This window comes from Nannospalax galili, unplaced genomic scaffold (assembly GCF_000622305.1).
Source record: "Nannospalax galili isolate Female #2095 unplaced genomic scaffold, S.galili_v1.0 scaffold426, whole genome shotgun sequence".
Classification (NCBI taxonomy): Eukaryota; Metazoa; Chordata; class Mammalia; order Rodentia; family Spalacidae; genus Nannospalax; species Nannospalax galili.
This window is the reverse complement of record NW_008354494.1, coordinates 1,485,271-1,501,094: the sequence shown is the minus strand read 5'-3', so window position 1 is coordinate 1,501,094 and position 15,824 is coordinate 1,485,271. Positions and strand designations below refer to the sequence as shown.

General features: G+C 40.1%; 1 protein-coding gene across 1 annotated transcript; it reads right to left on the bottom strand.

Annotated features, from left to right (window-relative positions):
• Positions 1-434: 434 nt before the first annotated feature.
• Positions 435-1,367, bottom strand: LOC103748892 (olfactory receptor 473-like). Its single transcript, XM_008851677.1, has one exon. It carries the CDS (start codon positions 1,365-1,367, stop codon positions 435-437), a length of 933 nt encoding a protein of 310 aa, XP_008849899.1.
• Positions 1,368-15,824: the final 14,457 nt, after the last annotated feature.

Sequence of the window (15,824 nt, the reverse complement as noted above, 5' to 3'; positions counted from 1 at the left end):
CTGGGTTCAAATAATCTCATTTCTATTTGTATTCATGACTATGCGTTTTGTCTACTTTCTCTCTTTGCCCAAATTTGCAATATAAAAATAATGGCGATACTCAATTAGGTTGTCACGGGAAATAAATGAGTTCATGTGTGCAATAGATTTAGATTTTGGCCTGACACATAGCAAATACAAATTTTTGTTTGTTACACAAATAAAGGAAAGTTTTGACATCTACAGGAATTCCACAATAGTAATTATTACTACTATCATTAATTGCAGACTTTAAGGGGTCCTCAAATATATAGGCATGCATAAGAAAAGGTATGACTTAGAAGAGAGAAATAGGATTTAATATTAAGCAATCAGTTAAGCAGATGGGTTAGAAACTAAGAACAACATGGCTAAATGAAATCTTTACAGCATTCTTGAGTTCAAAGAAAAGTTTGTTATGAATATACTCTGAGAGTTGCCTTCCTCAGGGCCTCCTTTACGTCTCTGTTCCTCAGACTGTAGATGAGGGGGTTCAACATGGGGATCATCACTGTGTAGAACACGGATACTATCTTGTTCTGCTCAGTGGAGTAGCTGGATTTGGGCATCACATAAATGAAGGTAATAGTTCCATAGTACAGAGTGACTGCAGTGAGGTGGGAGGTGCAGGTGGAGAAGGCTTTGTGGCGGCCCTCAGTGGAGCGCATCTTCAGGATGGTGATGAGGATGTAGATGTAGGAGACACCTATGACAAACACTGTTGTTGAAATGACAAATCCAGAAGAGATAGAGGGTATAATCCCAATAATGGAGACATCCGAGCAAGAAAGTTTCACTAAAGGGGCAAAGTCACAGAAAAAATGATCTACCTGATTTGGCCCACAGAAGGATAGACCTAATGCACTACTAACAAAAGTACATCCATTCACAAAGCCACACATGTAGGAAACCCCAACCAAGAGAAAGCAGACCCTGGGAGACATGCGTGTGGAGTAGAGCAGGGGCGAGCAGATGGCCACATAACGGTCATAGGCCATAGTGGCCAGAAGAAAGCACTCAGTAGATCCAAACGACACTGTGACACAGAGTTGGGCTTCACAGCCAGCCACAGGAAGGGCCATTCCATTTTTCAGGAACCCCATAAGCATAATAGGTGTGACTGATGAGGAAAACCCAATGTCCACAAAAGCCAGGTGGCTAAGGAACAGGTACATAGGGGTATGGAGCTGGGGACAGTTTCTTATTAGCGTGATGATGCTGATGTTGCCCACTAAAATGACAGCATACACCCCTAGAAATATCATAAAGAACACTGCACACAGTTTAGGGTCCTCTGTTAACCCCAAAAGAATGAATTCTGTCACAGAGGTGTGGTTTGCAAACTTCATCTCTTGTGAGAAACGTCCCTGTTGAGAGAAATGAGAAAATTCAATTGCTTAATGTTTCCATTCTTCACATTGCTTTTTCTTTAATAATTCCTCAGGTTCATTATAGTAATCTCTTTCTCTGTCCAATTTGCAACCCAGAAATATCAGTGTTGCAATATTGAGGTTTTAGCCCCTTCCTCCTTACAAAAAAACAAAAAATATGAGAATCATTAACTCTCACCCTGCCGTCTCAGTTGTCATCTTTTTCTTTCATGTAATATATACAAAGTATCCCTCAAAACTTGATTCCAAAGGTATCTCCCCCACAGTCTTGGTTCATAATTTCCATGATCTATAACAATTTTCATCATGCAAAATAACCTGCTGGAAATTCGGTAAACAGCTCATGCCCTGTCTGCCCCTTTTCCTCAACCATTCCACGTACATTGTATGAGAATGACCGTCAGAATCCCATGTCTACAACTTGGGAGACTCCCTACCTTTCCTCCCCTCATAAAATTCTTTAATCATCTATTATTCATTTCCCAGTGTTATCATTTCATCTCCTTGTTTATTTCCCAGAATAGCCAAGCCCTGGTCCTTTTCACTCTGTATTTTGTTTCATTTAGTCCTTTCATTTCATTATTTTCCTTTTACAATTACCAATAACATGAAATAGAGACGTCTTGCTAGTAAAGGCAAATGATACCAAAATAATCCATGTAACACTTTCACTGTTTTGTCATACCTTAATGATTAGCTCTAGCCTCATTATCACAGTGTACCACCGATCTATCCTTACATATGACTTGTGTCTTGGGACCCTTCCTTATATCACTCGCACTGACCCAGCTGTCCATCATTACCCTGAGTGACTTGTCCTCATCCTTCAAGATTACTTACTCTACAATGCTCATGAATTTAATAGTACGAGCCATCTACTTTCTACATATAATCTCTGAAACATTTAAACATAGTTATCATGTTTCCACACCCTTCCCTTTTCTAATACTAAACATCCATAGTTCCTTTGTGTATTTCATCTGTTAAAAGCCTGTCAGGTCCCTCAAAACCCCCCTTTTCAGATTCTGAAAATATTTGAGTCTGAGGAATAAAAGCTCTGACTAGCATTTGAGCTCTATCCTTTCTGCCTCAATCATAACTCATAGCATTAAAAGTTGATCTGTGCTCACTGCAGAGTCACAGGAAATGGAGTTAGGCAAGGCAGATTCAGGATCTCACACTCGCCATCTGAGTAAATTTGCTCATGAGGATCTCTATGGCTCTCAGTTCTTGTGCTTATACAATGATGTATTTGTCCCTACCGTGCAGTTTTGTTGTTAAATTAAAGAAATTATATCTGTGAAGTGACATTTGGTTGTACAACAAGGTTAAAAGACTTTTTTAATTAAATTAATGTGATATATAGATAGCTTCAATTATTTCATGTTTAGAAGGACAGTGTAATTATATTTTCCACACAACAGGGTATTTTTTACCACAAATCTAAAGTACATATAGGCTCTGCTCTACCCTTACAGATAGCTGGACTAAGACATCCTTATGTGTATATTCTTACTGATTCTTGTCCTTTTTCTCTTCATTACACACTTACATTCCAGAGCTTTCCACTAGAATTTACATCTCTTCCATGGGTCAAAGACTCTAACCACTCAAATATCCCTTCCCTTCAGTACATCAGTCACTTGTGATGATAAACAGGGGCATAGGACATGAGCTTAATCCAACCTAAGTACCGGGAGTTTTCTTCAGATTTCCCTTCAGTGATGGTTTTGGCTGCCACATACCATATCCGTACTATACTGGGGTTCCTGGGAAGACTAGTCTAGGTGTGCCAGGACAAGAACTGCCCACCGCCTCTGTTGCTAGGAGCATTGTTTCCACAGGGGCCAAGGGCTAAAACTGGTGAAAGTAGTTCATTAATTTCAGTTTTTTGTTGAGCAAACAAAAAAAAAATCATCTTAAGGAAATCCATGCATCTCCCACTCACCATTTAGAAGCAGAGTACTGATGTGGAGCTCCAGAGCAGATTTTGTTAAGTAGATGTATTCCATTTACTTTTGTAGGTATTTCAGCCTGACTTCTCTATACTATGAACAATCGAATGTACCCACTAGTGGAGGAACGCAGAGACACTTGTTCAGTGAAGACGATGCTAGGTGTCTTTGAGTATGGTGGGGAAGAAAAGTGGGTTCTCATCAAACATGACAAGTCCTTCGAGGATATTACCACATGCCCCTTTGGGAGAAAGGTCTTCAGGTTTGTTATACAGAAATAACATACAGAACCAGGTGACTCATTAAGCCTGGCTAGCCTTCCCCAGGGGACATCTATAGGCCATGATGTCCACTGAAGTTCTTTTTTCTTTGTTTACTGAAAATGAAAGAAACAGTTCTTGATTTCCCAGAAGAATATCTGACATTCAGAACAAAGAACTTAACTGTTTAATTGATTGTACAATGACACTCCCAATTAAACTTTAAATCAAATTGAAAAACTGCATTGGGGTGTTGAAGAGATGGCTCAGCTGTTAAGAGCACTGACTTCTCTTGCAGAGGACCTGGGTTCAAATCCCAGTACCCACATGGTAGCTAACAATCATCTGTAACTCCAGTTCCAGGGGATCCAATATCCTCTTCTAACCTCCGCAGGCATTGCACAACATGGTGCACTTACATACATACAGGCAATAGACTCATACATATAAAATAAAAATAATAAACAAAGTTTAAAAAAGAAAAACTGCATTGGAATTGAAAGATGGAATAATAATAACAAACTAATTACTTTGACCTTTTGCTCCAAGATGACTCTGTGTACATAGATGTTCTTTCTAGGTGTCCTGAACATCTTTCTTCTCATTCCTCAGTATAACAACTTAAGAAGCTCTCTGAGGCACCTGAGCATCCACAGTGCATTGAAACAGCAGGTGATAAGACCCTTAAATACTTGACTCAAATCACTCTATATCCTGCATCATCCCTTACATGTATTAAGGGTTAATATTGTCACCCTTTTTTGAAAACTTCTAGAAGGCAGGGTATCTGAATATGATTTATTTCGCAGTACACAACCATCATTGCCTGCCCTCCAATTCCATTCAGGGCCAAGCTGCTTAAATTCTTGCCCCAGTCTTTATTCCATGCTCCTTCTAAGACTTGTCACACAATTGTTTATAGTCTTCAACATAAGGCCAACAACATATACTCTGCCCTTAAATATTGACCAACTGAAGTAGGGCTCACTGCGGATCTTGAAATGACCCTATAGCTTGTCTACAGCCTCTCTCAATTGCATTCTAATAACAGATCCCAAACATTTTGGGAGAGTCAGATGTCTTATTATAGAGACAGACCTGAAGCCCTTAGCCTCATTTCAGCGCTGGAACAAGGACCCTGAATGTTTGCTAAATCAGCATCTCTCAACCACACACTCTGACAATTCTACCTGTCCAGAGACTGACCCACTGATCCAGGAGGAACCCTTGAGGATGACACACCTGTTCTTTCAGATTGTAACTGGCCTAGAATCTTCAGACTTTGAAGTAGACCCATATCCCTGCACCAGCCCCAAATAACATGGAACTAGAAATAATGCAGTCATCCAGACACCACACAGCATCCGCTTTTGCTAAAACACTTGTATCAGGCCCACCAATATAGACCCCATTTTGGACCCAGCAGTCGCTAGCAGAATGCCTCACTACACCTTACATTGTACTATACAAGAAAATTAACACAAAATGTGTCATAGATATAAATACTAAAGAAAAATAGAATTTTTAATGGTAAATGAATGAGAAAATATTTTAATCTGGGGATAGAAAAAAAAATAGGTGTGAGCACAAAAGCCACAAACCATAAGTATCAAAAATTGTGATTATTGTGAATATATACATTTAAAAGCATATATCACAAATAATAAAACTTTGTTTTGTTTATTAAAACTATATCTCATTTTCCACTTGTATTCAACTCCATATAAACTTTAGATTATGTGCCAGGCATGATGGTACATGCCTTTAATCCCAGCACTTGGGAGGTAGAGGCAGGCTGATCTCTGTGACATTGGGGCCAGCCTGGTCTGCAATAGTGAGTTCACATCCAGCTGGGGTCATAGGGATACCTTGTCTCAAAAAGGCCAAAAATATAAGTAAATAAATAAATAAATAAATAAATAAATAGACAAATACTTTAGATTTGGTTTATCAATATCTACAATCACCATAATTTTATAATTTGAATGAATATATGACCTAATTTACTGAATAACAGTTATGTTTTAATTCTGCTTTGCTAACTTTTAAGACAGCAAGTGAAACAATGTGCTTCATTATGGAATTTTCCATATGTATATGTCAGTACCCTTTGTTCTTAGTTCTTTGTACCTCCCTCCCCCATTGCCTTTCACCATGCCCCCCTGCCTCTCTCCTTCTGGCTTCCTTCCTTATCCCACGTAGGCAACACTTCCACTTCTACTTCATAACTGTTATGTGCATCAGTGCTTTGCCTGCATGTATTTAAGTGCACCCATGTCATGCAATGCACTCAGAGGCCAGAAGAGGGCATTGGATCCAATGGAGGGGAAGGTAGGGATGGTTGTTCGCCACCATAAAGGTGCTGGGGACCAAACCTGGGTATTTTGAAAAAGGCAGCCAGTGTTCTTAACCACTGAGCTGTATCTCCAGCCCCTGTCCACATTTTCTTTAACTACTCTTCTGCTGATAAACATCTAGGTTGAAATAAAACATTGACGGATGAATAGATCATGGGTAGCATGGGGATTGTGTTGACTTTAGAACCCCCTGAGAAATACACATAGGGTGTCTGAATGTCAGATCATGTGTATGGCAAGGAGCACAGAGCCAGACAGGAGAGACCTCCCTTTGAGTGGTTAGTCAGAGTAGTTCAAGAGATTCCCAAAACACCACATGCTATTGCCAGAGCCATTGCTTATCTCCCAGGACTCAAAGGGAAGACCCTACTGCTGAAGACAGGACTTAATTCAAAGGACTTGGAAAAATGGAACAGGAACTGACCTGGAAGTCTTTTCCCTGAAGACTAGCTCTCATAGTTCTAAAGGAAACTATGCAAGTTGCTAAGAGGGAAAATCAATCAATGGTCCCACTCAGTCCTAAAGCCAAATAACCATAATGACTGTCACAGCAAACTACCTCTATTGATGCAGTGGAGGCATTGTTATCTGGAAAGTTAATCAATAGCTATCTAATTGGACTTAAAGTCCTCTCAATGAGAGCAAACTCATGGATGGCATTGTAATTATAGCCAAATAGGCATGGTTGGAGAAGTTGTAGATCTTGGGTTATATCTCCATAGACAAATGAAATTTTTACCATATACTAATATGGATCCTTATAATTACAGACAAGTATGCAGTACACCACTCATCAAAGAAGCTTCATTTTTCAACAGATGGAGGCTACTGTAGAGTTCTCATACAGAGAATATATGTCTGAGAGATGCCCAGGCCTAGGTTCCACCTAAAGGCCTACACCTAAAGCTCATGGAACATAGTGGAATGGGGGTGGAGAGTATGCTGGTGCAGCCCTCAACTCTCACCAGTGAAGTTTCTTTATACAACAACAGAGTGCAATGCACACAGAAGTTCACAGCTGGCTAAGTTTTAGAGAATAAGAGACTGCAGAGTGTGTGCCCTTCAGTAGGACTCCTATACTAAACCTCACCCACTCACGGCTCAGGGGCCATTGCGGAAGAGGGGGATGGAAAGATTGTAAGAGCCAGGGTTCCCATGTCCATGAACACAGGGAAACAAAGGTTCAGGCTACAGGAAGCTTGCTCATGGCATTGAGCATAAGACCCATGTCAACACAATCTGACAAGGGCACAGTGTGCTGTGAGGGAAATGTGTGGGCAGACTGGCCCTAGCCAGAGAACTATTGGAGACTGATTGCTGCTGGAAAAGGGAGAGTGGACCTTCCTTAAGATCTCTTCATAGGCCAAAGAGACTCCGTGGATGAACTTGCACCAAAGGACATCCAGGTAAAATGCTTAACTAAATGGAACTTAACATGTATGGCAGAATACCTGAGGCCGACTTGGGTGGGGTGGTATAGGGGAATGGATGGGGGAGGGGGGTATTAATTTGATTAAGAACTGTTGTATGAAATGTACAAAAACTCAATAAAAATAATAAAAAAATAAAACATTGATATGCAGCTACCTTAATGTCCTTTGGGTACACACTCAGAAGAAGTATATCTGAATCACGCCGTAGTTCTTTTTAGTTTTTGGTTCTTCTCTATCTTTAACATTTGAGAGATGGAATGGGGACCATTAACAAGATCCAGCAAGCTTCTGCATCCATCAGTCGTCTTTCCTTTAGGGATTCTATTTTAGATTTTGACAGATTTCAGTTGATTTCATATTTGCTAATGATGACCTACACGGATTACCGTTTGTACTGAACTTGTTGACTGTATCATGTCGTCTTTAGAGAAATGCCTAATCGATCTTTGTGTTTTCAATCTAGCTATTTCCTCTTGCGATCAAATTATTTTATTTCTTTATTATATTAGAATGTTAAGCCTTATCATCTATCCATATGGTTGTTTGAATGAGAATGTCCCCCTAGGCTCCAGGAATTTGGACAATTTGGACTGTTTTGGGAGGTCTTAGGAGGTGTGGCCTTGCTTGAGGAAGCACGTCACTGGGGGCAGGCTTAGAGACTTCTTAAGCCTTGCCTGATCTCCAGATCTCTAGTCACTCTCTTCTTCCTGTTCCTGCTTGAAGATGTGAGCATTCCTCTTTCTGTTCCAGTCACCTCTGCCACCATGCCTCCCCACCATGATGGACTCTTCCCCATTTGGAACCACAAACTAAATAAACTCTTCTTTTTGTAAGTTCCCTTGGTCACAATGTTTTATCACAACAACAGAAAAGTAATACAATCAGTTGCCAGATATTTTCTCCAAATCTGTAAACTGCATTTTCTTTTGTTACGTTTTTTTTTAAGTCTTTTTGAAACAGGATCTCCTTGTAGCCCCAGCTTCTCCTTGTAATCCCAGCTGGCTGGAACTCACTATGTAGACCAGGCTAGCCTTGAACTCACAGAGATCCTCCTGCCTCTGCCTCCCAAGTGCTGGGACTACAGGCATGTGCCACCACGCCCAGCTTGTTATGCTTATTTTTTATGCTTATTTCAAAATATGAAATATTTTAGGCTTAATGTAGTAAAACTTTATATTTGCTTTGCTTATTTGAGTTTTGAGTGCCAAATTAGGCAAACCACTGCCAAGGTCAAAGTCCAGGATATTTTTCTCATGTTTTATCCAGGGGTTTTAAGAATTCAGAACTTATGTTTAGGTTTTAACATATATATATATATATATTTTTAGTGTGGTGTCAGAGTGAAATTTCACATGGAAATCATCCTTTCTCCATTGCATCCTCTTACTGGTCTTGTGAAAATCACTTCATTGTGTAGGCTATACATAAAGAGCTCTCTGTTCAGCTCCATGTTTCTTGTGTTAGTACCACACTGCTTGGATTACTATAGGTCCACACTATCATTTGCAGTCAGAAAAGCATGTGCCTCCAGGTCTGTCCATCTTACTTCAAATTTCTTCAGTGCCACTGAGATCTTGGTAGAGATTACCCCAACCTGTAGATTGCTTTGCAGAATATGGATATTTTAACAACATTAATTCTTCCCCAATTTAAGTAAAGCAATATCTATCTGTAGATCTATTTCTAATTCAGTTTCCTTTATTATTATCATACAGATTTCAGTTCAGAGATCATTTGTTCACATAGTTGGTTGAATTTCTGATAAAGTCTTTATGTTCAAGAATGTGTAATTCACACAATGAAAAGTTCATGATCTCATAGAGTCAGGATGTACCTTAAATTTTTCCCAAACTACTACTGAAGATACTTATCAAAAGACAAAGTCCAGAGCCAGGCTTCATTTCATAAGCCTGTTATCCCAGAATGTGGAAGACTGAGGAAGGAGAATTTCTATTAATTCAAGGCCATCCTGAGACAGTCTAGGCTACAGAGTGGAACTCTTTAAAAATAAAAAGATAACACACCCAGCACTTGGGAGGCAGAGGCAGGCCGATCTCTGTGAGACTGAAGCCACCCTGGTACACATCATGACTTCCAAGCAGGATGGGACTAGGGAAACCCTGTCAAAAAATAAATAAAAATAAATAAAGAGTAAATAAAAAGATAAAGTCCAAGAATAGGCACCCAAAAGAAAGGTAGAAATCTTCTCATGTGTGACTTGCTATCATTAAAAAGTAGATCAGGAATAGCTACAGGCCCAATATGTAGGATGGAATTAAGAGGAGATTAGGGCATTCTCATCTATATGAAGGTAAGGATCCTATCTCCTTTACTGGGGCCCTGAATATCACAGTCTACTCATACAAAGAAAAGTTCCTAATCAAAGTACTCACCAATTTTGGAACTATGTGCACTAGCCTCTTTATTTTAATTATATGTCAGGACCTAAAGGAGACTGGGTTCAGTAACAGCATTTGCTCACTGAAGCGGAGCCACTGATGTCTTCCTGACTGTTCTCTCTCTCTTCCTTCGGCTTGCCTTGCATCCATCAATCAACAAGCTCTGCCCTTATCAACCACCTTTTTAATAAAACTGATTCAAATATTTAATTTTCTTTTTTAAGTAAACTTTTTTTATTTTCTTTGAGAATTTCATATGATGTATTTTATCATAATCATGCCAATTCCTTATATTAACTCCTCTCAGATCAATCCCTGCCTCTACTCCTCCAATACTGTGTTCTCTCTTTTTTTAAATTTAGTAACTCATGGACGCCTAATAGAATATCTTTTATTTATTCTTTGGTAATTTCCTACATGTAAATAATGCCTCTTGATCATATGCACCCCAAACTTCTCCCTTCCCTCCTTCCAGGAACCCAAAACTCCACCTTCGCACTCCCACAAGAACTTCCAAAATGTTCCCCTCTCCCATCATGTCCTCTCCTTTTTTCTTGTTAATAATCCTCTGAGAGGAGTAAGTATTGCCTGATGGGGTGTTAACTGGTTTATGGACTTAATCTTGCCCAGGTAAGCATAGCTGTCATGAGTTCATGGGTGTGATGGCAATGTCATATCACAGCACTCTCCCCATCTACCAGCTCCCACAATCTTTCCACCCTTTCACAATGTTCTCTGAACCTTAGGGAGGGATATAGGTGTTCCATTTATGGATGAGTACTCAACAGACACTTATTCTCAGCACTTTGACCAGTTGTGAATCTGCATTAACAGCTGACCATTGCAAAGAGAAACCTCTCTGGTCAAGGTTCCAGGTAGCATTAAACTATGGGTATAAGTATAAATATTTAGAAGGCAAAATGACAACATGTCAATTAGCAAAACAGGAGCAGATTCCTCCCTCGGGCCTATGACCTCCCTAGCCCTGGGCTCTTGCTCAGGTTTAAAGTGCCAGGCTTGAATTCCTTCCTATGGAGATTTCCCAAATTCAATACAAATTCTTCATGCCACTATTATACCACTGGGCACATGTAAAGCTGGAAGGTGTGCATGGCCTCTGGTTCCCTCCTCCCACTGTCCTTAAGACAACACAAAGCAATTCTCCAAAACCACCCTTTGTAAAATCCCAATGAGTTTATTGGACTTGCTATCTGAGCTTGGGGTGCTGGTTTACTTACAGAAGAGTGGATGCCCCCTAATTCACGGCTGTGCTAGGAATTCCATACCCAAATATAAATCCTGTGGCTTCCCAACAGCCACACAAAATGGCGAGAGAGCTGCCTTGTGGCTTGGCTTTCCTGGCTTGGCCCCTCTCCCTCATGCAGCTAAGGTCATCTGATTTGGTGGAAGAGGCAACGGACTCCCCACTGCTTGACTCCTTCTGCAGAGCATGCAGTCATAGTGGCCAGAGGGACTCTCAGGTTACAGCACATCCTGCCTGGCAGGTCAGTGCTGCAGCATGTAGGGTTGGCTGCAAGGATACCGTTGATATCTTTTCTCCCCCAGCAAATTGCCTAGCACTTCCAGCACTTAGGAAAGCTAATGAACAAGGAGCAGGTTTTCGGGTCAGTTTTAGCTTGATTTCTCTAGGCCCTACAACCAACATGTGTTGTATCATCAGCAATAAGATCTTACCATCCAGTTCTGGTGAACAAAAGCAAAATCATGGCCATAGCCTGTAATATGTGGGGGGCCTTTTGTACCTCCCTGACCTATAAATTTTAGGGAGGGATCTGTACTTGGCACTGAGATTTTCATTTAATAACCCATTTCTTCTGATGTAATCGTCGTCCACCCATGTAAGTTATCTGTGTTCAAACTCTTATTTTTTTAATTATATTTTAATTATTTTACAAAGTAGTGGGTTTTCATGAGTCTTTCATACATCCTTAGTTTTGCCTAATCCACCCCAAACCCTTCCTCAACCCTTACCCTCCACCCCCATCCCTGCTTAAATCTTTAACTGCCAGTATCTCCCACCTGCCCTCTACCTTCATAGATACATCTTCTACTGTCCCCTTGCTCCTTAGGAACTCTTCCCCTCTCCTTCTCATGAGCCCTTTCTAGCTTCAAGGCTAAGATACATATATGAACAGTCAGAGAATGTTCACCATTTGTCTTTCTGGGCCTGAGTTACATCACTCAGCATAATATTTTCAAGTTCCATCCATTTTCCTTCAAATTTCATAATTTCAGTTTTATTTACAGCTGAATAATATTCTATTGTGTATATGTAAGACATTTTCATTAGCCATTCATGAGTTGATAGATTTCTAGACTGATTCTATTTCTTTTCTTTTAAAAAAAACTTATTGTTTTTATTTTATATGTATGCATGTATTGCCTGCATGTAGGTAAGTGCACTCATGTTGTGCAATGCCCACGGAGGTCAGAAGAGGCTGTCAGATCCCCTGAGACTGGAGTTACGGACAGTTGTTAGCTGCCATGCGGGTGCTAGGATTTGAACCTGGGTCTTCTGCAAGAAACAACCAGTGTTCTTAACCACTGAGCCATCTCTCCAGCCTCCTGATTCTATTTCTTAGCTGTTGTGAATAGAGCAGTGATCAACATGGGAGCAGTAATCAATATGGATGTGAAAAATTCCCTATAGAAGGATAGAGAGTACTTTGCATATAAGTCTAGGAGTGGTAGAGCTGGATCATATGGCAGTTCTAATTTTTAGATTTTTAAGAAGCCTCCACACTGATTTCCATAGTAGTTGCACCAATTTACACTTTCACAAACACTGGATAAGCATTCCTCTTTCCCCACATTCTTACCAGCATTCGTCATCTGTAGCTTTTTAAAAAATATATTATTGAGGGTTTGGGCATTTCATATAATATATCTTAATCAAGTTTAGACCCCTCCCCCATCTGCTTCCGCATACCCCCACCACCACCTCCAGACTGCATGCATTCTGTCATAATATGTTGGTCCTATCTGGTCAAGCATTTGTACCCAGATGTCCCTTGGTGCCAGTTCATTCTGACTAGAGTGACATGTAATCTCACATTGGTTTTAATTTGAATATTGTGATGGTTTGAATGGGAACTTTTAATAACCAAAGATGTTGAACACTTTTAAGTATTTATTACCCATTTGTATTTCTTCTTTTGAGAACTCTCTGTTCAGTTCCATGGCACATTTTGAATTGGGTTGTTTGTTTTCCTGAGGCTTATTTTCTTGAGTCCTTTGTATATTAATTAATTATATTAGTACATATTAATCTGCCCAATTTATAGCTGGCAAAGATTTCCTTCCATTCCATAGACTATTTCCTCATCTGACTGGTACTTCACTCCACAATTCTTCTTAATTTCATGAGATCCTATTTATTGATTTATTGGCCTTATTTTCTGAGGGTTCAGAGGTTTACCCAGAAAGCCATTACCTATGTCTATGTCTTTTTCCTCCAGCAATTTCAGAATTTCAGGTCTCATGCTGAGGTCTCTTATCAACTTGGAGTTTATTTTTGTGCAGGATTGGAGATAAAGATTTAGTTTTATTCTCTTCTTTCCCCAGCATCATTTGTTAAAGATGTTGTCTTTTCTCCTGGGTGTAATTTTTGCAACTTTGTCAAAAATCCAGTAGCTGTCATGGTATGGCCTTGTAACTGTGCTTCTTTTCTATGCCCCTGGTCTATGAGTCTGCTTTGATGCCAGCACCATGCTGTCATTACTACCATGGCTCTGTAGTATAACTTGAAATCATGTATGATACCTCCAAGGGTATTCTTTTTCTTCAAAAGTGCTTTGCCTATTCAAGGTCTCTTAGGCCTCCATATGAGTTTTAAGATTGCTTTCTTTATTTCTGTGAAGAATATCATTGGAATTTTGATGGATATTACATAGGATTTATAGATAGCTTTCAGTAAGATAGATATTTTCGCAATATGAATTCTTCCAATCCATGAGCATGTGAGGTCTTTTGAGCTTCTAGTATCTTCCTCAATTTCATGCTTCAGTGTTTTAAAGTTTTCATTATAAGGATCTTTTACATCATTGATTAGGTTTATTCTGAGGTATTTTAGGTTATTGTGAATGGGCATGTTTTCCTGATTTCTTTTTCAGTTTGTTAGTCACCAGTATTTAAGAACTCTAGTGGGGTATGTGTGTGTGTGTGGTGGTGTGTTGTGTTTGTGTGTGTGTGTGTTGTGTGTTGGTTTGGGTGTGTTTGGTGTGTGTGTGTAGTGTGTGTTTGTGTGTGTGGTATGTGTGGTGTGTGGTGTGTGTGTGTGTGTGGTATGTGTGGTGTGTGTGTGTGTGGTGTGTGTGTGTGGTGCGTGTGGTGTGGTGTGTGGGGTGTGTGTGTTATGTGTGGGGTGTGTGTGTGTGGTATGTGTGTGGTGTGTGTGTGTGTGGTGTGTGTGTGTGGTGTGTGTGGTGTGTGTGTGGTATGTGTGTGGTGTGTGTGCGTGTGTTGGGTGTGTGTGTGGTGGTTTTGTGTGTGGTGTGTGTGTGTTGTGTGGGTGTTGTGGTGTGGTGTGTGTGTGGGGTGTGTGTGTGTGGTGTGTGTGTGTGGTGTGTGTGTGTGTGGTGTGTGTATGTGGTGTGTGGTGTGTGTTGTGTGTGGTGTGTGTGTGTGTGGTGTGTGTGTGTGGTGTGTGTGTGGTGTGTGGTGTGTGTGTGTTTGTGTGTGGTGTCTGTGTGTGTGTGGTGTGTGTGTGTGTGGCGTGTGTGTGGTGTGTGTGTGTGGCATGTGTGTGGTGTGTGTGTGTGGTGTGTGTGGTGTGTGGTGTCTGTGTCTCTGTGTGTGTGGTGTGTGTGTGGTGTGTGTGTGGGGGGGGGGGGGGGGGGGGGGTGTGTGGTGTGTGTATGTGGTGTGTGGTGTGTGTTGTGTGTGTGGTGTGTTTGTGTGTATGTTTTGTATCCTGCCACTTTGCTGAAGGAAGGTGGTTATCAGTTATAAAAACCGGTGGATTCTTTATGGTTTCTTACCTATAGACTCCTATTATTTTCAGAAAGAGATAGTACGGCTTCTTCTTTTCCTGTTTGCTCCGTTTTATTTCATTCTCTTATTCCTCTTGCTAAGACAAGGGTGTCTACTTTTCTTCACTCCTATTCAATACAGAAAACGCCCTTGCCTTGTTCCTGATTTTAGTGGAAATGAGTTTTTCCCCATTTAATATAATATTGCCTGTGGGTGGTCATTAAATAGCCTTTATTGAGATATGTTCCCTCTATTCCAAGTTTCTTCAGGACTTTTAACTTGAAGGGATGGTGGGTTTTGTCAAAGCCTTTCTGTTTCTATGGAGATGACCATGATTTTGTCTTTGAGTCAACTTCTGTAATTTATAACATTTATTGATTTATATACGTTGAACGATCACTGCACATCTGGAATAAAGCCAACTTGAGCATAGTGAATGATCTTCTTGATAGGTTCTTGAATTCAGTTGGCAAAGATCTTGTTGTGAATTATTATGTCTAAGTACATCAGGAAAAATGGTCTACAATACCCTGTTGTCATTGTTTCTTTGTCTGCTTGGGTGTCAGGGTGTTACTATATTCACAGAAAATACTGGTAATGTCCCTGCCTCTGTTATCTTATGGAATGGTTTGGGAAGCATTGGTGTTAGTTCTTTGGAAGCCCTGTAAAATTCACTGATGAATTTAGAATTGCTTTGCCTACCCAAGGTTTCTTAGGCTTCCATATGAGTTTTAAGATTGTTTTTCTATTTCTGTGAAGAATGTCACTGGAATTTTGATGGGGATTACACTGAATCTATAGATTGCATTCAATAAAACAGACATTTTCACACTATTAATTCCTCCAATCCATGAACATGAGAGGACAAGCTTCTAGTGTGTTCCTCAATTTCATTCTTCAGTGTTTTAAAGTCTTCATTATAAGGGTCTTCCACATCATTGCTTAGACTTATTCCAAGGTATTTTAGTTATTGTCAATGAGCATGTTTTACTGATGTTTTTCTCAGTTTGTCATTAGGA

Coding starts and splice junctions, on each gene's coding strand:
- LOC103748892 (XM_008851677.1), bottom strand. CDS start 1,367: ATGAAGTTTGCAAACCACACCTCTGTGACAGAATTCATTCTTTTGGGG.